The sequence below is a fragment of the Panthera tigris genome, chromosome E3 (assembly GCF_018350195.1).
Source record: "Panthera tigris isolate Pti1 chromosome E3, P.tigris_Pti1_mat1.1, whole genome shotgun sequence".
Lineage (NCBI taxonomy): Eukaryota > Metazoa > Chordata > Mammalia > Carnivora > Felidae > Panthera > Panthera tigris.
Window position 1 is genome coordinate 37,150,542 of NC_056675.1, and position 20,596 is coordinate 37,171,137.

The following is a 20,596-nucleotide window of genomic DNA, read 5'->3' on the forward strand; positions in this document are numbered from 1 at the left end:
CGAGCCGGATGGCAGTCACGTGACGGCCCTCTGTGGGCCGGGTGCTCAACGCGCAAAGACCCAGCCTCCGAAGTGGGCGGAGAGAAGGAAGGTGGGGAAGTGGTTCCCTAAGTGGCGGCCCACCTCCCAGAGGCCTCCACCTCCCAGGAGCCTCTGGGGGCCAAAAATTAGTGATATTAAGGTAAAGCTTCTTCCATGTAAGGATCTAGGAACAATTTTTTTCAAAATTCTAAGATAACTTCAAAATACAGTGAAGCAACAATTTGTATGACTCTCATCAGCATAACGTTAAGAAAAGAGGCCAAATGCCAGAGTATACACTGGCTGGTTCCACATATATATATAATCAAAACCACACTTTAACTGTTAGAAGTCAGGAGAGTGACCTGCCTTCGAGGGTCGGGGAGTGAGTGGGAGGGAGCCAATGTGAAGCTGGTGGGTTCTCTCTACTGACCTGGGTGCTGATAAGGTGGGGGTGATCCTTTTGACACAATTCATCAAGCAACAAACTTGTTCATTTTTCAGGATGTTATGTTGTACTTGAATGAAACACTTAAAATGTAAAGGAAAAGGACAGAGAAGGAAGTAAAAAATATGATTTTAAGTCTATGTCGTAAGAAGGGAAATTTTGCCACTGACCTTTTCATTTTACCTTCGAAAATAGTCACACTGAAGAGTTCAGTGTGTGTCCACGTGATAGCCTTTTCACTTTGAAATGGGTCCCCTTGCTAAGAAACATCGACAGCATGGTGGTGAAGCCACCCTCACTGCCCTGGGTGGGAGCTGCCCTAGAACCTGCAGAACACCACCTGCCCGCCAGCTGTCTAACGCACTCATGCATTGGACAAGGAAACAAAACATCTTCTCCTCCTTCAATAAGAGCCTAGGGGCGCCTGGGTGGCGCAGTCGGTTAAGCGTCCGACTTCAGCCAGGTCACGATCTCACGGTCCGTGAGTTCGAGCCCCGCGTCAGGCTCTGGGCTGATGGCTCGGAGCCTGGAGCCTGTTTCTGATTCTGTGTCTCCCTCTTTCTCTGCCCCTCCCCCGTTCATGCTCTGTCTCTCTCTGTCCCAAAAATAAATTTAAAAAAAAAAAAAAAGTTGAAAAAAAAAAAAAAAAAAAAAGAGCCTAGACAGGCAGCACCTTGCAGATGTGTTTCCCGAGTCCCTAGAGCCCAGGTCAAGACTTGGCATATGCTTCCCACCATGTCTTGTGACTCCTTTTTTATGGATAAGGACATTAAAGGTCACACCATTAGTCAGTATGTGACAGAGGCAGGGCTTGAAATTTTAGCTAAAGAGGGAAAGGAAAGATGAGTACATATGTACAGATGGGAGAGAGAAGCAAATAGACACTGAGGGCAGCCTCCTTAATCCCTCAGATGCAGGTGTAGGGCCTGGGAGGCTGGAGCACATGCCCTGCCCACTCTCTCCACCCTTTTGTGGTGAGATGGGGCTGGGGTCTGAGACCTCAGCTTCATGGGTTCCATGATCTGAAATAAGCCACTCTCAGTCAGTTGGCTTTTCTGACCTATAATTAAAGGAGGGGACTTCTCAGCTCAGCCCCTCCTGTTCTGATGATCTATGAGGATAAGGACCAGGTTCCATGGGTATGACAAACCAAGAGTAAACGTCACATTCTGGAAGCTGAATTCCCAGTTGGAAAACGAGTGAGGATTGTTTCTCTAGGGAGAAAGGGACAAGATGCATCACCAGCTTGGGGTGCTTTGGAGCTCAGCCAGCCCTGGCTTGTTCTCCTTGCCCACTTGGCATACATCACATGGAAAATTCAGTCCTTCCAGAGGTCAGGAGGGGATTGTTTCCCCTTCCAGAGATGGGAGGTTGAACCCTAGCAGGATCACCTCATGGTTAAGCTGTGGATTCAAAGATCGGAATTCCTGCACACCTCATACTAGCTGTGAGTCAATATGTCACAAGAAGTCACTTACCCCATCCCCTAGAGCCTCAGATTTTAAGTTATAAAAGGGAATAGGAAAAGTACCCACTTCAGGGTTGTTTTAAGGATTAACTAAAGTGGTGATAGTGACAAGTCTTACCTGGAACATTCATTCTCAATGGTACACCCAAAAGAATAAAAAATAGTTGTGTGTGTGTCGGGGGGGGGGGGGGAATCTAGCTCTTTTTATGTATAAGGCACAATATAGATACAGTACACACAAAAATATACAGTATAACTGCAGTATCATGGGGTTACCACACAAAAACATATGCATGAGGAACTCTCATACATCATCACTGGTAGGAATATAAAATGATGCGACCCCTGTGGAAAATCCTTTGGTGGTTCCTCAATAAATTAAGCATAGAGTTACCACAGGACCCAGCAACTGCATCCTAAGTATGTGCCCAAGAAAATTGAAGACAGGTTTTGGAACAAAAACTTGTAAATGAATGTTTATTCACAATAGCACAAAGGTGGAAATAACTCAAATGTCCATCACTTATGAATGAATAGGACATAATGTGATCTAGACACGGAAGGGAATGTTATTCAGCCATAAAAAGGAATGATGTCCTGATTCATGCCACCACATAGATGAACCTTGAAAACGTTATGCTGAATGAAGGCAGTCAGACACAAAACATCATATATTGAATAACTCTCCATTTCTATGAAATTTCCAGAATAAGCAAATCCATAGAAATGGAAAGTAGATTAGTGGTTGCCAGGGGCTGGAGAGTTGAGGAGGCTGGGGCGGGGGTGGTGGGCAATGGGAAGTGACCACTAATGGTTACAGGTTTCTTTGGGGGAGGGGGAGGAAGGAAAATATTTCAGAATCAGACAGAATCAGACAGTGGTTGAGCAACCTTGTGAATATACTTTAAAAGACACTGCTGAATTGTACACTTTAAAAGGGCGAATTTTATGGTATGTGAATTATATCTCAATAAAGCTGTCGTTTCTAAATGTTCAGGAAAAAATGTATAAAAAGGCTAGCAGGGGTGGGGGAAGGAAGGACAAGAATGAAATTAAATGGTTGGCCTACAGCAAGCCCACGGAGACCATCAAGATGCACATTTTGGTGATGGTATTTTTATTATTTTTACAGATCTGTAATCTGTTAACTGCAGCCCTTGGGGCCAGATATGTTTCTAACTTCAGAATTTTTTGGACTTTAACATTATTATGGTGCACATCACGTAACCATCCAGCAAAGTTCAGGATAGCACGTAGTAAATGAACATTAAAATTCCCACAGGAAAACAGATGTGCTTTCACACTGAATGAGCTAATAAGGGCTGAGGGTCTTCACTGTCCAATACAGAAGCCATATGTGATTACTTGGCTCTTGAAATGAAGCTAGCCTGAGTTGAAATGTGCTTCGAGTATAAAATGCCAGATTTCAAAGACTTAATTTGAGAAAACTGATATTTTTTAAAATGTTACAAGGTTGATCATGTTTATATTGATTATAAGTTGAAATGATGTTTTGGATCCATTGGCTCAAATTAAATAGATCATTAAAATTCATTTCACCTGCTTTTCTTTACCTTTTTTTTTTTAAGTTTATTTATTAATCTTGAGAGAGAGAGCATGAGGGCGGGGCAGAGAGAGAGGGAGACAGAGAATCCCAAGCAGGCTCCACGCTGTCAATGCAGAGCCTGACGTGGGGCTCAAACTCATGAACCATGAGCTGAGCCAAAACCAAGAGTCTGACGCTCAGCTGGCTGAGCCACCCAGGTACACATTCTCTCTCTTTTTTTTTTTTTTTTTTAATTTTTTAACGTTTATTTATTATTGACAGGCAGAGATAGACAGAGCATGAGCATGGGAGGGGCAGAGAGAGAGGGAGGGAGACAGAATCTGAAGCAGGCTCCAGGCTCCAAGCTGTCAGCAGTCAGCACAGAGCCCGACACGGAGCTTGAACTCAACAAACCATGAGATCTGGACGTGAGCGGAAGTCTGACGCTTTACCGACTGAACCACCCAGGCACTCCCTCTATTTTTCTTTAAATGTGATTATCTAGGAAATTTTTTCAGTACCCATGTGCTCTGTCTTTGCAGCTCATATTCTGTTTCTAGTGGCCAGGCAGGCAGGCACTGCGCTAAGGAGTCTTCTGTCTCTTCTGGCAGATGTGCAGTCAAACAAGCTTATTCCAAATTTATTTTAAAAAAGAGGGGCGCCTGGGTGGCGCAGTCGGTTAAGCGTCCGACTTCAGCCAGGTCACGATCTCGCGGTCTGTGAGTTTGAGCCCCGCGTCAGGCTCTGGGCTGATGGCTCGGAGCCTGGAGCCTGTTTCTCATTCTGTGTCTCCCTCTCTCTCTGCCCCTCCCCCGTTCATGCTCTGTCTCTCTCTGTCCCAAAAATAAATAAAAAACGTTGAAAAAAAAATTTTTTTAAAAAAAGAAAAAAAGTGGGGTACCTGGGTGGCTGAGTCGGTTAAGCATCCAACTTCAGCTCAGGTCATGATCTCCATGTTGGTGCGTTTGAGCCCCATGTCAGGCTCTGTGCTGACTGCTGACAGCTTGGAGCCTGGAGCCTGTTTCAGATTCTGTCTCCCTCCCTCTCTCTGCCCCTCCCCCCCCCCACGCTCTGTCTCTCACTCTCACAAATAAAATAAACACTAAAAAAAAAAAAAAAATCCTTTGCGTTTCAGTGCTTTTTGATTTCCAGAGTATAAGTTCAATTGGGGGATCCAAAATGTAGACCACAAGCCTGGGGAATCAGGACTGAGAAGGAAAGGGTGGGAAGTTACAGCTCTAGCTGGCTCCATTCCAGGGCTGGCCTGCTCCCCACTGCCCCATCCCCCACCCCCTGGCAATCAGACCCCTGCAGCTGCCCCTCCCAGACACCTCTGCCAGGCCAGCCCAGCCTGCTGGGTCAGCCCTGCCTGCCACTCGTCTGCAGCGTTGCAGGGGAGGGGCAAGGAGGAAGGGGCTGGAGGAGGGTACGTGGGGGCGGGCCGCCCCATGGCTGAAGCACTGCACCAGACTCAGGCAGAGGGCCAGCCATGTCCAGCCCAGGGCTCCTGCTCCTACTCTTGCTGCTGTCAGCGTCACCACCGCTGCGACCCTCCTCGCTGGCACCTCCAGAAACCCCAGAAGGCAAAGCCACCATCACAGGCCTCATCCTCTCCGCGCTGGAGAGAGCCATTTCCTTCTTGGAGAAGAGGCTGCCTGAAATCAACCTGGATGGCGTGGTGGGGTTCCGGGTGCTGGAAGGTAGGTGCACTCTTGTTATCCTAGACTGACCCCTGGAATACCAGCCTGTCACCTCTCTGCTCTGTACCCCTGGGACCCGACCACTTCCTGGCCACTGAAGTATCCTGCTCTAACTATAAGGAAAGAAGGGCTGGGCAGCTTGCTCCTTTTGGGTGTCTTGGGGCCCTGCTATACTCAATTATTTTGGAAGCAAGAAGGATTCAGAGGCCACATGAGAAAAGATTGGGAACTTATTGTTTTCCCAGGAGGAAATGATTCATTTGACAGCCCCTCTCCTGATACACCATGAACCAGGTGGGCAGAGGGAGGGTCCCCTTTCAAGAGGCATGTATGGGAGGGCGCCTGTGAACAAAGCCAGGAACTCTCAAGATCAGGTTCCAACTCCACTCCCCCTACTTCTAGCCAAAGCCATCTGAAGCCTCCACAAAAAAAGCCAAGTGTTTGTTCAGCTTTCAGGGATGTAAGATCCTTGTGGAGGGAGCTGGTCACAGGCCAATGCAAGCAAGGATCCACTCCACACTCACTTCGAGTTGCAGGAAGCCCCTCTAAGAAGGCCACCTTGACCTAAGTGACAGAGCTGATTTGGAATCAGCCTGGGGCTCTGGCTGGCCCCCCTTTCACACCACCCTCCTCTGGGTGGCCAGTGCAACTTGCCATCCACCACCCACCCAGCCTCCAGGTCCCAGTGGAAGGAGGGGCTCCCTGACAGGTCTGCTTCCATGCCTGGCGCCCCAGTGTCCTCCCCACACCCTTGACCCCCCATGTGGCATCCTGGAGACCCCTAAGATCCAAGATCCTCTCAGGCTAGGACCAGGGTCTCCATTTAATCCCAGACACACCCTGTAACACCTCTAGAAATGAATTATAGTAATAAACCACAGAGCTGGCTACCGCATTAGGCACAGAATACTTTCAGGGATCCAGGAAAATGTTTTTGTTTCTTTTTTAGTCAGAAGGAATAAAAATGAACTTTTAGGTCAAAAAGAATGCTGTAATATATAACATAAACATATCTATTTTTATACTAATGCAGTTGCAAGACATAACCTTTTTTTTTTTTTAATGTTTTATTTATTTTTGAGAGAGAGAGAGACAGAGACAGAGTGCGAGTAGGGAAGGGGCAGAGAGAATGGGAGACACAGAATCTGAAGCAGGCTCCAGGCTCTGAGCTGTCAGCACAGAGCCTGATGCAGAGCTTGAACTCATGAACAATGAGATCATGACCCAAGCCAAAGTTGGACGCTTCACTGACTGAGTCAGCCAGGTGCCCCGTAAGAGATAACATTTAATCTATTTTTGAAATCTTTTTTAATGTTTATTTTTTAGAGAGCATGAGCAGGGGTGGGGCAGAGAGCGAAGGGGACAGAGGATCCGAAGTGGGCTCCAGGCTCTGCACTGACAGCAGAGAGCCCAATGTGGGGCTTGAACTCACGAACCACAAGAACATGACCTGAAGTCATGGACCTGAAGTCCGACATTCAATCAATTGAGCACTCAGGTGCCGCCAATCTATTTTTTCAATAAAGGAAGGAACCCACAAAGCCATAGCATGTGGCCCGGCAAACATGCCTTGGATGTTACCTGGGTACCCACTGTAATCCCCAAACACCCAGAGCTGGGAGTACTTTGTTTTGTTCTTTCAGCACTTGGGGACTCTGAGGCACAGAGAGGTTCAGTAGACTCCTTATTCCTCACAGCTGATAGGCAGAGGGTCTAGTATTCAAATCTAACTGCTCTAACAGCCCTTGAGGGCAGGGTGGGCACACACTGACTTTCCTGACCACCCTATTGGTGAAACACAGCACTGGGCTCCCTCTGAGCAGTGGTTGAATAAACATTCCTGAAACAAGGCAACAGACCTTTGTCAATAATAGTCCCATGGGTCTGTCAGTTCCTTCTGAAGACAGAAGGGAGGGACAGGTGATTCCCTTGATGGACTGCTTTCTGGAGTCCGTGAGATAATAAAAGATAAGGTTCACTAAGTACCCGCCAAGCCCTGGCATAATGTAAATGTTTGCATGGGGTAATTCACTGACCCCACATAACCCTTGAAGTAAGTTCATTATGATTATCCTCTTTTTACCAATGAGGGGACAGACTTTAGAGAAGGGGCCCTTGGGTGGCTCAGTTGGTTGAGCATATGACTCTCGATTTTGACTCAGGGCATGATGTCAGGGTCATGGATCAAGCCCCACATTGGGCTCTGCACTGGCCATGGTGCCTGCTTAGGATTCTCTCTCTGTCTCTCTCTGTCTCTCTCTGTCTCTCTCTCTCTCTCTCTCTCTCTCTCTCTCTCTTTCTCTCTCTCCCTCTCCCATACTCACTTGCTCTCTCTCAAAAGAGAGAGAGAGAGAGAGAATGTCCAAGTTCACATAGCGAGTAACGTCACATAGTGAGTAAGTGTAGGAGGCAGGCTTAGAACCCTGCTCTGACTGAGCTCCCATTCTCTGAACCATTACAGGGTAGAGGTGGCTGGGAAGGAGGGAGGTGATGGCCCGCACCAACACCACACAACAGCCTCAGACCAGGGCCACCCCCTCCTCCTTCCTCTCCTCTCCACAACTTTGCCCTTTCCTTTTACCGTAACCTACTGATGCCTAACAAATTATCCCCGATCTTAACTGCATAAAACAACATAACAGTTACCATCTCACCATTTCTGTCAGGAATCTGCAAACAGTTTGGGTGGTTCTGGCTCAGGTCTCACATGAAGTTGGAGTCAAGATGTCAGCCAGGGCTGTGATCATCTGAAAGCTTGAGTGGGACAGAAGGAGCCACCCCTGTTCACTCCCAGGCTTGGCAAGTTAGTGCTGGCAGGTGGCCGGAGGTCTCAGTTCCTCACCACATGGACCTTCCCATAGGGCTGCTTGGGTGCCCTCACAACATGGCAGCTGGCTTCCCTGAGAGCAAGTGGCCTCACAGAGAGCAAGACAGAAGCCTCAATGTCTTTACAACCAAGCCTTGGAGGTCACACACCATTTCCCCAATTTCTTATTGGTTTCAAGGGTCAGCCCATACAATGCAGGAAGGGCTTGAAAGGGCATGAAAACCACTGGCTGCCACAGAACTCACTGTGAGGGTCCTACCTTCGTTCTCAGCCTCCTGGGAGAGCCAAGAAGGATTTCACATTCTGGGGGGCCCAATAGTAATGGGATATCCATTGGTTTTCTGAATCCTTCTGCTCAGAGGTAGACAGGTGGACGTTGACCTTCAAAGAGAAAAGGGTCCCTCCAACTACCTCCACCTGCCAAGAGGGTGATCCAGAAGGTGGCAGCAGCAGCCACACAGGCAGGGAGGAATAGGAGAGATAGAAACACGACTCAGGACCCAGCACCACCATAAGGCCAGGTTGGGTTCATCTCACTGATGACTTGGCTACCCCTTCTGGGTGCCAGCACAGTACCCTCCTTCTGCTGTAGAGTCAAGCAATCTGGAACAAGGCTTCAGAAGCAGATGGCCTAGGTTCAAGGGCAGGGAAAGAGCCAAGCCTGGAGAAGAGTGCTACAGTGCCCATCACCCCGAAAGGTTTGCTTAGCACCCTCCTAAACCTCGCCCAACCTCCCCATCAAAGCTCTCTTCCTGGAGCAGAGAACAATTCAGGCCACCTCTTACCCTCTCAGCCCTGTGCTGAGGCTCTCCCTCCCATCTCCTCTCTTGACCACCTCTTACCTTCCCCCCACCACCATTTTCTCCGACCCCTGTAGGGCCACTAGTAATCCATAAGGCACCTTTGTGAAAATTAGAAAAAGATGTCTCCTTCCTCAAGTCATTTGCCTGCCATCTGCTGGAAACTTGGCTAAATACATACACAAACCCATGATAGGATTGTGTGAAGTTCTTGTGCAATGTACAACCTATTCAACTGTATATAGCAGCTCTCCACACTGCATCTGAATCCCTCCCTCATTTTTTTTTTCTCCTGGACAGCAAGCCTTAAATGATTAATTGATACTTATATCTAAACTTTATCGAGTGCTTACTCTGTACTATGGACAATGGTAAGTCCTCTCTATGCATTAGTTCATTTAATCCTTACAACTCCCCACTCCAAGAAGTAAGGGCCATCATTACCCCCATTTTATAGATGAAGAATGTAAAATGGAGAGAAATTAAATATCTTTCTCTGGTCACCCAACAAGAAAGTATCAGAGTCAGGATCTGAATGAAGTCTCACCTCCAGAAATCAAGCTCTTGGCTGCCAATTTCCAGCACTCTAGTGCCCCACTGCCATCACCCAGCTGAGCCCCACAAGGTCTAATTTCCAATAAGCTCAGTGAATTCCTTCTCCTCAGGAGCTGGAGGAGGCAGAGAGGCTCAGTAAGCATTATAGCTTAGGATAATTTTTCCTGTCCAAATGATTTGCCAAATGATGGAATGAATGATCTCTTTTCCTTTCCAGTGCAGCTAAAAGGTGTTCAGGAAAAATGGGCTCGGGACCCCCAGCTGCAGCCGCTGAGCCTGAGTGTGGGGAAGCTGGTGGAAAAACTAGCACCTCTCCTTCACAGATCCATTTTCTACCTCGAGCTGAGTGACCCTAAGTACCTAAGAGGTAATAGCAGGGGTGGGGGGCGGGGATCTCATTTCTTCAAGAACACAGCATCTGGGGGTGCTCCTCCCAGTGTAAGGGATGGTCTGGGACAACCTGTAACCAATTGGGTCCTGTGGGCGAAGCACACCGCAGGCTGACCCTGAGGAATGTTTGGGCATCCTTGACTGGGTTGAGATGACCTCTCCCACCCACACAGGGAGTGGCGCAGTGAGGGCTGAGAGTAGGGAACATGTCCCCCCTCATTTGTTTAGCTCCCCCCAGGCTTGGGAGCCTTCATCCTAGACCAGAGGGGAGGGTCTGGTCTGTCCCAGAGAGTGGGATACCTCAAAGGTAATTCAGCCCTTTGTGCTGCAAATATTAGCCTCTCGCTAGTATCTCTCTTGTGCCTTATAATGCTAAGAGTCTCTGACCCACCCTATAAACCTGGAGTGAATCATTGCTGGGGGGGGTGGAGGGGGGCAGCCCCTCATACTTGTCCAGTCCTGCCTCCCAGGCTCCCAGCTCCCAGTCAGAGGTGGGAGTGAGTGGGGGATAATCGGCCAGTCCTCCCTTCCTTCTCAAAGTCCTGTTGCATGTGACCATACCCAGCCCTCTCTACCTCCAACATCCAGGTTCCCCACCCTCTCCCAGGCCTGACCCTTGGGACTATCCCAACCTGTGTCATCCTAAAGAAGCCCTAAGCTGGGCATCTTTTTTGTAAGAGCTCCACTTTGTAGCCAAACCAAAGGAGTCAACTAACCCTTTTTGTGTGTCTCAAACTTCCAGGGGATGCAGTAGATTTGGTCAAAGCCTGTCCCAACACTATTCCTATGGATTAAAAAAAAAAAAATTTTTTTTTTTTTTTTTTTTTTTTTTTTGGAGAAGCGTTTCCTGAGTGTTTCAAACACAATGTGCAACCAGCAGACAAGGTTCAAAGCCCTAAGCAGGCACTTGTGTGTGGTCAGGGGTAACGGGGGTGGGACACCTAGTTGCTTGGCTTGGAGTTACAGGAACCTGGGGGCAGTAAGGTAGGGGATGGCCCACTGCCTCTGGGTGTTTCCCCCCACCCCCACCTCTCTGCCAGAGTTCCAATCAACCATCCAGCCTGGGTTTTGGAAGCTTCCGCGTGCCTGGACCTGCACAGATGCCTCCATGGTCTACCCCACGTTTGAGACTCAGGACTCCTTCTCAGAGGAAAGCAGTGACTCGTGTCTGGTGCAGCTGCTGGGAACAGGGTGGGCCTCCTGTACTTGCCCTGCTTCCAAAAAACCCAAAAGTACTTGCTCTTTGCTTGTCCTCTCATTCCACGCACTCTCCAAGTCCCCAAGGGTCTGTGTGAAACCAGGCACAGCCACCCCCCACCCCAGACACCAACCTCTCCCACCCCCCATGGCACCCGAGCTGGCCCCCACTGTCCACTCAATACTTCACGCCTGGTCCAAACATGCACCCACCCCACTCCACACCCCACCGGTCTCCCATATCAGAGCAATCCTTTCAAAAACCACATTTGAAACTCCTGCCTGCTGTGTGATGCTTCCTGTTGTTCTCAGAACAAAGCCCCAAGTCCTACTGCCCTTCCAGGTCTCCATGTTTCTCTAGTCCAGCCCCTGGGGCTCATGTCAGACTCTCACTGTCAGACAGACAGTGCCTACTCTGTCCCACTTCTAAACCCACGCCTATGCCCATCTGGCCTCTGTGGGCCTCCTCCCACCCTGCCCCACCCCTCCCCCATGCCTAAGTAACTGTGCTCATACTTTAGGGGCACCCCCAGCATCCTTCCTCCAGAACCTTCCCTGACCTCACTGCACAAGCTGACCTCCCGTGGTGGGCTGGCTCTCTTAGCACCACTGGTAGCCATAGGTGCAATTTACATTTGTCTTATGGTTCTGCCCTCTCACTGGGCTGTAGGTCTCTGAAAGCAGGACTGGATCCCAGTTAACTTACCATTTTATCCGGCTGTGCAATGGGCTCGTGAGCTGGGAGCAAGCCCTGAATCAGCCTGAGGTTCAGGGATCTGCTGTTTAGGGCAGGGTGGAAAGGTTGTACTTGGGGGTTCCAAGGTGCAATAGGAAGCTGCAGCCTCCTGGAGCTCCTCCAACCCAGGTAACTCCAGTGTCACCTCCCCTGTGCTGGGATACTGATTTAGCAAATCAAGTCACAGTACACCTGTGCTTTATCCAGCAACCCCTTGTGCACAGCTGGGTGCCTGGAAACTACCGGGGTTCTAATAACTAGTCGGGGAATAGGGACCAGGGAAGTCTCCATGTCCTCAGGCTTCCTTTAGGACACCCTTTCTCTAGGGCCTGAACCACTTTTCCCCCAGGACTGACGGTGGCCAGCCCTGCAGGCTCTCAGACTTCTGCAGGACCCTCATGACCAAGCCCGGCTGCTCAGGCTATTGCCTGTCTCACCAGCTGCTCTTTTTCCTCTCAGCCAGATTGGTGAGTGTCCATGTGGGCTAGCCACACACTCAGAGGGGGGAAAAAAGGTAAAGAGGGGCTGGGGTGGCGCAGTCAGTTAGGTGTCTGACTCTTGATCTCAGCTTGGGTCATGATGTCACCGATCATGAGGTTCATGAGTTCAAGCCCTGCATCGGGCTCTGCATTGACGCTGCAGGTCCTGCTTGGGATTATCTCTCCTTCTCTCTGACCCTCCCCCGCTTGTGTTCTCTCTCTCTCTCTGTCTCTCTCTCATTCTCTCTCTCTCTCAAACTAAATAAACAAACTTAAAAAAATGCTTTTAAAAGAAGAAAGGTAAAGAAGGCCTTTGGCAGCATGGTTTTATATGGTATCTACCAGGAAAATAAGCAGGTTTTTGGACTTGTGCTTTGGGCATTGGGAAGGAGTAGTAAGAGTAGTCTGCCATAGGGGCATGTGCATGGCTCAGCTGGGTAAGCATCTGACTCTCAGTTTTGGCTCAGGTCATGATCTCACGGTTCATGAATTCGAGCCCTACATCAGGCTCTGCGTTGACAGCACGGAGCCTGCTTGGGATTCTCTGTCTCCCTCTCTCTCTGCCCATTCCCCGCTCATGCTCTCACTCTCTCTCTCACTCCCAAAATAAATAAATATTAAAAAAAAAAAAAAAAGCGTAGCTTACCATCTGCCCACTATAACATTGAACCAAACTGGAGGGGGGGAAGGGATTCTGTTGGACAGATAGCTTTGCATGCTGAACTGGATCATAGGCATCCGAAAAAAAAAAAAAAAAAGAGAGAAAGAATAAAAGAGAAGCAGCAGAAAGAATTTAGTAAACGATTCTGTAAACGATTTAGTAAAGGGATTCTGTTAGATAGCTTTGCATGCTGAACTGGATCATGGGCATCCGAAAAAAAAAGAGAAAGAATAAAAGAGAAGCAGCAGAAAGAATTTAGTAAACAATAACAAATTGAAAAGGATTTAGAATATTTGGTCCATAGCAGCTTCCAGAAAACAAAACCAAGACAAGCCAGTCCCACCCCCACCTCTGCAGCCTGCCATGCTCTTCCAAGCCCAGGAGCTCAGACTTTGCTAAATAATGATAATAATTTCTTAAATGTTTATTTATTTATTGTTGAGAGAGAAACAAGCATGAGGTCGCCCAATAATGATAATAATTTTAAACATATATATTTCCTTACATAGAAAAGTAAGCCTCATTATCTCTATTGAAAGATGTTATTCCATGACCAGAAATCCTTAGCTGAAAAGGGACTTAATATTTTTGTTTGTCAGGTTTTTTAAAAAATGTTATTTATATGCAGGCTGTCACAGTCCAGTATTTCTGTAAATACAAAAAAAAATCAGATTACGAGGAAAATTATTTTTTAAATATAATATCAATTATTTTTATTAAATTATTTAAAATTAAAATTAAATTTAAAATTAAATTTAAAAATTTTAAATTTAAAATTATTTAAAATTAACTTATTTTAAATTATTAGGTTGGACGGATAGAAAGCCATTCTGACACATTGCTACAGAAGTTTCTAAAGTCTCTTCTCATCTCCTATCCTGTCCCTGAGACCAGTCCATGGCTCACAGTTTGAGCAGCCCTGAAGCTGCCAGCTGGGGTAGCCTGCAATCTAAATGTGACAGCAGCTACTGCTATAGTGTGTCCTTCATTGTTGGGCTTGTGTCGGGGCCTTCCTAACTATGGAAGCACCCATCCATGTGAGTGCCTTTGGTGTGGCTCCCAGCAGCATTGCCCTTTCCCTGTGTAGACCCTCGAGGCTCAGAAAGGTTAACTTAGCCAGCCAAGGTCATACAGCTCCTGAGTGGCAGAGCCTGGATTCAAACCCAGCTCTTTCTGATCCCCCAGTGACAGAGCCCCCAGCAGGTGGGGTGTGTAGATGGGGAAGAAATTCTGGGAAAAGGGGAAAGAGCTTCCCCAAAGGCAACCACCTGCCAGACCATCTCAGAATTGCAAGTCTTCTGTAACAGTGCCAGTCTGTCACCCATGCCACTGACTTCCTTATTTCCGGGTGTTTGTCTCCCCAGAAGGGATGCACGGAGGGGCTGTTCCGCCACAGCCAGCACTACATGAACCTCTTTTGTGCCAACATGATGGACCTGAACCAGAGAGCTGAGGCTATCGGATATGCGTACCCCACCCGGGACATCTTCATGGAGAACAGTGAGCCTTGGCGTTGCACTCTAGGGACAAAGCAGTTGGGTGTCCCTGATTCACAGGGCGCACACACACACACACACGAGCTGCCAGATAGAGCAAATAAAAATACAGGGTGCCCAGGTAAATTCAAACTTCAGATAAACTAAATACATTTTTAGTATGAGTATATCCCAAACGTTTCATGGGCTATACATATACTTTAAAATTTGTAATTGTATTTATTGGACACTCAAATTTAACTTGTCATCCCATATTTTATCTGTCACTATGTGACTGCTTCCTGCCCCCAAAGGCTGACTCAGTGATGGAGCTCTGGACTGAGTAGCTGATGGGCAAACAGACGTTGAAGCCTCAGAGATGAGGCAGAAAAGGGGTCTCTGGGTAGCTGCTCCTTAGCTTGGGTGTCTAGATCCCTCTACTGACCCCAACTCTTGAGTGACTGTAATGAAGGGTCTAAATGGGAGGCAGGACCTAGCCTGGGAGCTGCCTTCTTCCAGCCACTGCATTGAGCGCCCACTTCCTGGCGCTGCTTCACCTTGGCGGGAGGAGGCAGGTGGTGCTGTGCAGCTTTGAGCAGTGGAAGCAGGTGGGCTTGGGGGACAGGCCTGTAGGAGGTCCTCTGTCTTTGCTTCCAGTCATGTTCTGTGGAATCAGTGGCTTCTCAGACTTCTACAAGCTCTGGTGGCTGGAGGCCATTCTCAACTGGCAGAAGCCAGAGGAAGGATGCTTCGGGAGGCCTGGTGAGCTGCACTTGTACCCTGGCTGGGAGCAGGCGGGTGGTTGGGGGCTGGATTTCTAGGCCAAATGAGGAGAGGTGATGCGGTGGTGTTAAGGGCTCAGAGAGAGATTTGCAACATGTATGTGCGTGCAAACACACACATGAACACTCACACATACACGGAAATGGGGTCAGACCTTTTAAAAAGCCAAAACTCTGCAGGAGGGGAGACAGTCTTATTGGAAGATGTTGGCCCCGTGACCTACATTAACAAATCCATTCCTTCAATGAGTATTCCCTGAGCACCTGCTCTGTGCCAGACACTGTTCTAGGCTCCAGGGGAAACTAGGGTCCGAAGAAAAGAGGCAGAAACTACCTAAATTAACCAATAAGTGAAATAATGGTGAGTTCTGATAAGGGCTGTGAAGGAGACAACAGGCTGAGAAAGAAAAGACTATGGAAGACAGTTCTTTGGGCAGGAGTGGTCAGGGGAGATGTCTGGGAGAGGGTGACACAGAAGCAGAGATAGGGAGACAAGAGATGCAGCCCCTTTCCAGCCGTGTGACCCTGGGCAGCTGATCCTCTTGGGAGTAAGTCCCTTCACCTCTCTGAGCCTTGATTTCTTCATCTGTAAATAAATGACTATAATAATCTCCTTCCTGAGCTGTGAGGAGTAGACTTAAAACATAGGAAACCTCCTGTCCTGTGCATGGTACAGAGGAGGTTCCGAATAAATACAGAAGCCTGGGATGTTTTGCAAGGAGGCAAAGGGTTGGTTGGTTGGTTGGTTTTTTAATGTTTATTTATTTATTTTTGAGAGAGAGAGAGAAAGAAAGAAAACACGCACACATGAGTGGGGGCGGGGCAGAGAGCGAGGGAGAGTGAATGCCAAGCAGGATCCACACCTCATCAGCACAGAGCCTGATTCAGGGCTCAATCTCATGAACCCAACCGTAAGGTCATGACCTGAGCCGAAATCAAGAGTGGGAAGCTCAACCGGCTGAGCCACCCAGCCGCCCCAAGGCAAAGCTTCTGAAATAAAGATAGTCTGCTTTTAAAACAGCAGGTACAAGGTAGGCCTGTGGAACGTGCATTTTTAACAAGATCCTCCAGCCATTCTGATGTAGATGGTTGGGGGACCACGACTGGAGAAACATCAGTAGATGACAAATTTAGACAGTGGGTAAGGATCTGCAGATGGGTGCTCAAGGAACCTTCTGGAAGAACCTCCAGATTCAGGAGAAGATCTGAGTTGTTTGAGGTGTTGTGAGGGGGAGGAGGTTTGGTGAGTAATGTGTGAAAATCTATCATGAGAAGGTCACGTTTCACCCTTCTCCCAGCTGCTGAAGATGAAGAATTATTGACAGCCATTCAACACCAACAGCACGTTTTAAGAAGAGTGAAGAGGCGAGAAAAACAATTTACAGGTAATGAAAATACCCAGGGACCTTCTGGGCGTGAAACCAGGACACCCTGGAAAGAGTGCACACAGGTTGACCTCAGTGGAAAAGTCCCCTGGCATCCCTGAAGGGCCAGGTCTGGGAGGTAGAGGGCAGGGTAGGAAGTGGAAATCCAGAGGTCTTGTCTCCAGTGAAAGGAGCATGAAGGAATTTTCAGTGTGTTACTGAAAATCACAGAGATAACCCTTCTCAGACAAGGTCACGTTGGGAAAACAGAACCTGCACCAGGAACTTGAGGCAGAGGGAATTTAATATAGGGAACTCTTCTCAGAGGTGTTGCAAGAGTTGAACACAGAAAAGTGAGAAAACCCAGAGATAAATCATTGCAGTAAGCCACTACCCTCCCTCGAGGCAGAGCTGGAGAGACTGTGGAGCAAAGTGGGGTTAGCAGAGCCTGCAGGGGCTGGACACAGAGGAGGCAGAGATGGGGAGGAAATACCCCGGCTTCTCCACTCTTTCAGCCTGTGGATGTTGTTGCTCAAACCTGACCAGATGATGAGCGAAGTATCCTGGGAAATGTAGTTTGGAAGGGTCAGTGCACTGTGGTTTGAAGCAAGAAAGGACAGGAGGGAATCCTCAAGCCAGCAGGCAAGTGACCAGTATAATCCCGGTGACCACATGTCCAGATGTCCCCAGCTTCCATCTCTTCCTGGAGCCATTATAAATAGTGCCCCCTTTCCTCCCCAAAGTGTCCTGATTGAGATAATAAATTATTTGGTCCGTCCACCAGTGTAGAGAAAATGAGAATAAGATATAATTGTATTGAGAAGGGAAAAAAAGAAAAGGTTTAATATGGGAGGGAGGGAGGGGGAAAGAGAAGGAGGGAGAGAGAAAGAAGGAAGAGAAAACTTGATTTCATGTTTTAAACTATTTATTTATTTTGAGACAGTGTGTGTGCACAAGCTGGGGAGGGGCAGAGAGAGAGATGGAGAGAGAGAATCCGAAGCAGGCTCCACACTGTCAGTGCAGAGCCTGACGCAGGGCTCGAACTCAAGAACTGTGAGATCATGACCTGAGCCGACACCAAGAGTCAGACGTTTAACCAACTGAGCCACTCAGGCACGCCCATTTTTTTATTCAGAAAAAATAAATAACTGCAAGACAGACGCAGAAGGAGGTGGAACAGCCAGCTCACAGAGTAGATGCCCAACATATGTTGGTGAATGATCCCAATAACTAAATGCCTCCCCATGAGCTCCCCTGCAGCCGCATCATCTGCCTGCAGGTAAACAAGAGAGGGAAGCATAACTCCAATGGGTTGTTTTGTAGCTGTCACCAAAGGCTGGGCTGGGGAAAGGAGAGAAGTTCTCTGGAGATTCCAGAGGCCCCTGCCCAGACTAGGCCTGCCTGACACAGGGGGCTGGGGCTACCTATGACCAGGTGGTAGGGGGTATGCTGTGCACACCCTGGAGAGCTGGCTGCTCCCTAGAGGCACACAGCTGAACCCCAGGACCGTCCTGAGGGCTGGAGAGGAAGCTGCAGAATTTCTGAAGGCCGAGGTCCTTCCTAGGCCCCTGCAGATTGACAGCAGTCTAGGAAGCTGCCCAGGTGGGAGTGGTGTTTTCTCCTTCCTTCTGCTCCACACCTGTGGAGCAAGGGGGCAGCTGGCATGGAGATTTAGAGTACAGGGTTTGAAATGACGCTGTCAGGGTTTGAATCTGCTTCTGCTCCTTCCTCACTGTGGCAGTCACTCAACCTCTCTGAGCCCCAGTTTCTTAATCTGTAAAATAGGGACCTAGCAGTGCCTCCTTCATAGAGCTGTTGGGGGTTAATATCAGTTCACTGTGCAAATCACTCCCCACGGAACTTGGCACATGTTAATGTGGACTGCTAGAGTTGGTAATTAGGCTCCTTGAAACCTACATTCTCCCTCCCCCGCCAAAGGACCTGGCTGGGGTCTGTCCCTTCTCCAAGACTGAGGGGAGAGGAAAGTCCTGGCTCCTGCTCAGGAGTGAAAGGTGGGCATCCCACTTTGAGTTCAGAGAACTAAGTAACATCTAAGGAGTTTTTGTCTCAGGCAGGTGCTCAGGGTCACCTGGGAATGGGCAAGACTGAAGCAGCAATGCAGGAGGCTGTCAGGGTCAAGAAATGAGCTGTGGAGTCGCCAGAGCTGGGGAGCTCGGCTGTGCTACCTGAGCCTCAGTTTCCCTATATGCAAAACAGGCATGGGGGGCTGTCCTAGAAGGTCTCATGCAGGGCCTGAGAGCAAGGGAAGGTAGGAAGGAGCTGGACAACGATGTGGCTCTTGGTCAGATCCCAGGGGAAGGAGGCTCTGGAGTGGGAATCAGACCTGAGTCACCCCCCTGAGATGGAGGGCTAGGCTTTTGTGTCCTGTATAAGTGAGTCATTGGAAGGAGGCATGACGTCCCCAGTGAGGAGGCTCCAACTGGCTGAAGTCATTTCTCTGGAGAAGGGAGCCATTAGTGAACAGCACTCATAGCAGCTGGGGGATGGGTGGCCAGCCAGCAAAGGGGATCTGGCTGGCTGAGAAAGTATCTGAAAAGCACTCATAACGGAACTGTGGCCACCACACAGTACTCACAAAGAGGACTCTCTCTCCCCAGATGGCTGCTCCTCCCACAACACAGCCATGGCTGTCGCAGCCCTGGGTGGCTTCCTCTACATCCTGGCAGAATACCCCCAGCAAATGGAGAGCTGTGGCAGTCCACACTGGCACGACCCAGCGGCCACTGAGACAAATGGTTCCACTCCTGCCACTGGAAGATAAGACAGATGCCTTTAGTCCTTCCTCCCTTAAATCCTGGGTGCCTGGGTCATACCTTGACCAGGAGGTAGCTGAAGACGCAGACTAGCCAAGCAACCCAGCTTCTCCGCACAGAGCAGAGCCATGGAAGGTGAGGCTGGGATGGATCCAGGCGTAGAAGCAGAGAAATAAATTCAGAGTGCAGTCGAGTGGGGAGTCGAGTGTTGTTTCTCAGTCGTGTGGACAGCTTCTCTTTCAACACAAATTCCAAGGAGACCCATAAACTTGAGTCTTAAAGGCAATTTATTCAGATGTCAACTGTTGTGTCTTTCCCAGTGGGAGAAATGAGGGTCTCCGAACCTGACAGTTGGAGTCATGACCGAACTTGAGATCTAACCACGAAAAGCAACACATAACTCTTTGTACCCATGCAAGGAACTCTACGCTATCATGTCACAGCCTGTCACAGCCTTGTCATTTTACAGAAGGCAGTGTGACATAATGGTTAAAGATGAGGTTCTGTGTCCGGGCTGCCTTGAGTCCACATCCCAGCTGCCCCCCCCCCCAAGTAGCTCTGTGTCCTTGGGCGAAGTCATTTAGCAGCTCTGTGACTCTGTTTCCTCATCAGGACAGTTGGGATCATTACAGCACCTACCTCCGGATTACTTGCAGTGCTGTGAGAATCATGTTCGTAAGTGTCCTAAGAACAATTCCTGTAACATAATAAGTGCCAGGGGAGTGTTCCCTGCTTGTACTTCTTCCCTCGTGTTCTGCTTCATTGTGAGTATATCTAAACATGTCAGCTAGAATTCCTTTTTGTTTTCAATTAATTTATTTATTTTGTTGAAGTACAGCTGCCATACAATCTGCTGAAGCTCTGACACTAATCTAGTATTCAAGGAAAGGCCTTTGGAACGTTACCACAGGTCCAGGTGGTGCTGTCTATGCTGCAGATTTCAGGCTACGTGCAGACGCATGTCAAAATCAGACTCTGGGGTAGAAAAATCAGCTAAAAACCCTGTCCTTGGGCTGGAAGTGTCTTTAAGTCCATCATCTTGTTTTGCCTCAAAGTGAAAAGTAGCTACTGATTGTCCTGATGTGATTATTTAGTTGTATTTGAGAACCTGAATTAAAACACCCAGGCTCCTTCTGTGCTCAGCTGAATAACCTGGTGGGGGCAGTGGTTCTTCTAAATCTTTTTCTTGGGAGTTAGTCTCCTCTGTCTAATCCTCTTTGCTTGTGCCCCTGGATGCTTTCCTGAAAGTGCTCTTAAATTGTCAGGCACGCCGAAACGGTCCTGGATTTCGCTGACAAGTTTGACTTGCTTTCGAGTTGCTAGCTTTCTTGGGGAACCAAGGGGCAGAATTTAATACCCACCTGGCGCTCCAT

At 48.5% G+C, this 20,596-nt stretch overlaps 1 protein-coding gene across 3 annotated transcripts; it reads left to right on the top strand.

Annotated features, from left to right (window-relative positions):
• The first annotated feature begins 4,954 nt into the window (after positions 1–4,954).
• On the top strand, positions 4,955–19,438 carry CE3H16orf89 (chromosome E3 C16orf89 homolog). Of its 3 annotated transcripts, none has more exons than XM_042971645.1 (8): positions 4,955–5,183; positions 9,583–9,732; positions 10,796–10,946; positions 12,038–12,155; positions 14,193–14,445; positions 14,961–15,065; positions 16,384–16,470; positions 19,068–19,438. In XM_042971645.1, exons 1-8 carry the CDS (start codon positions 4,973–4,975, stop codon positions 19,229–19,231), a joined length of 1,239 nt encoding a protein of 412 aa, XP_042827579.1. In that variant the 5' UTR covers positions 4,955–4,972; the 3' UTR covers positions 19,232–19,438. The 3 variants fall into 3 exon arrangements, with proteins under 3 accessions (XP_042827579.1, XP_007073442.2, XP_042827580.1); XM_007073380.3 differs by having other exon boundaries at positions 14,193–14,328; XM_042971646.1 differs by having other exon boundaries at positions 12,062–12,155.
• Positions 19,439–20,596: the final 1,158 nt, after the last annotated feature.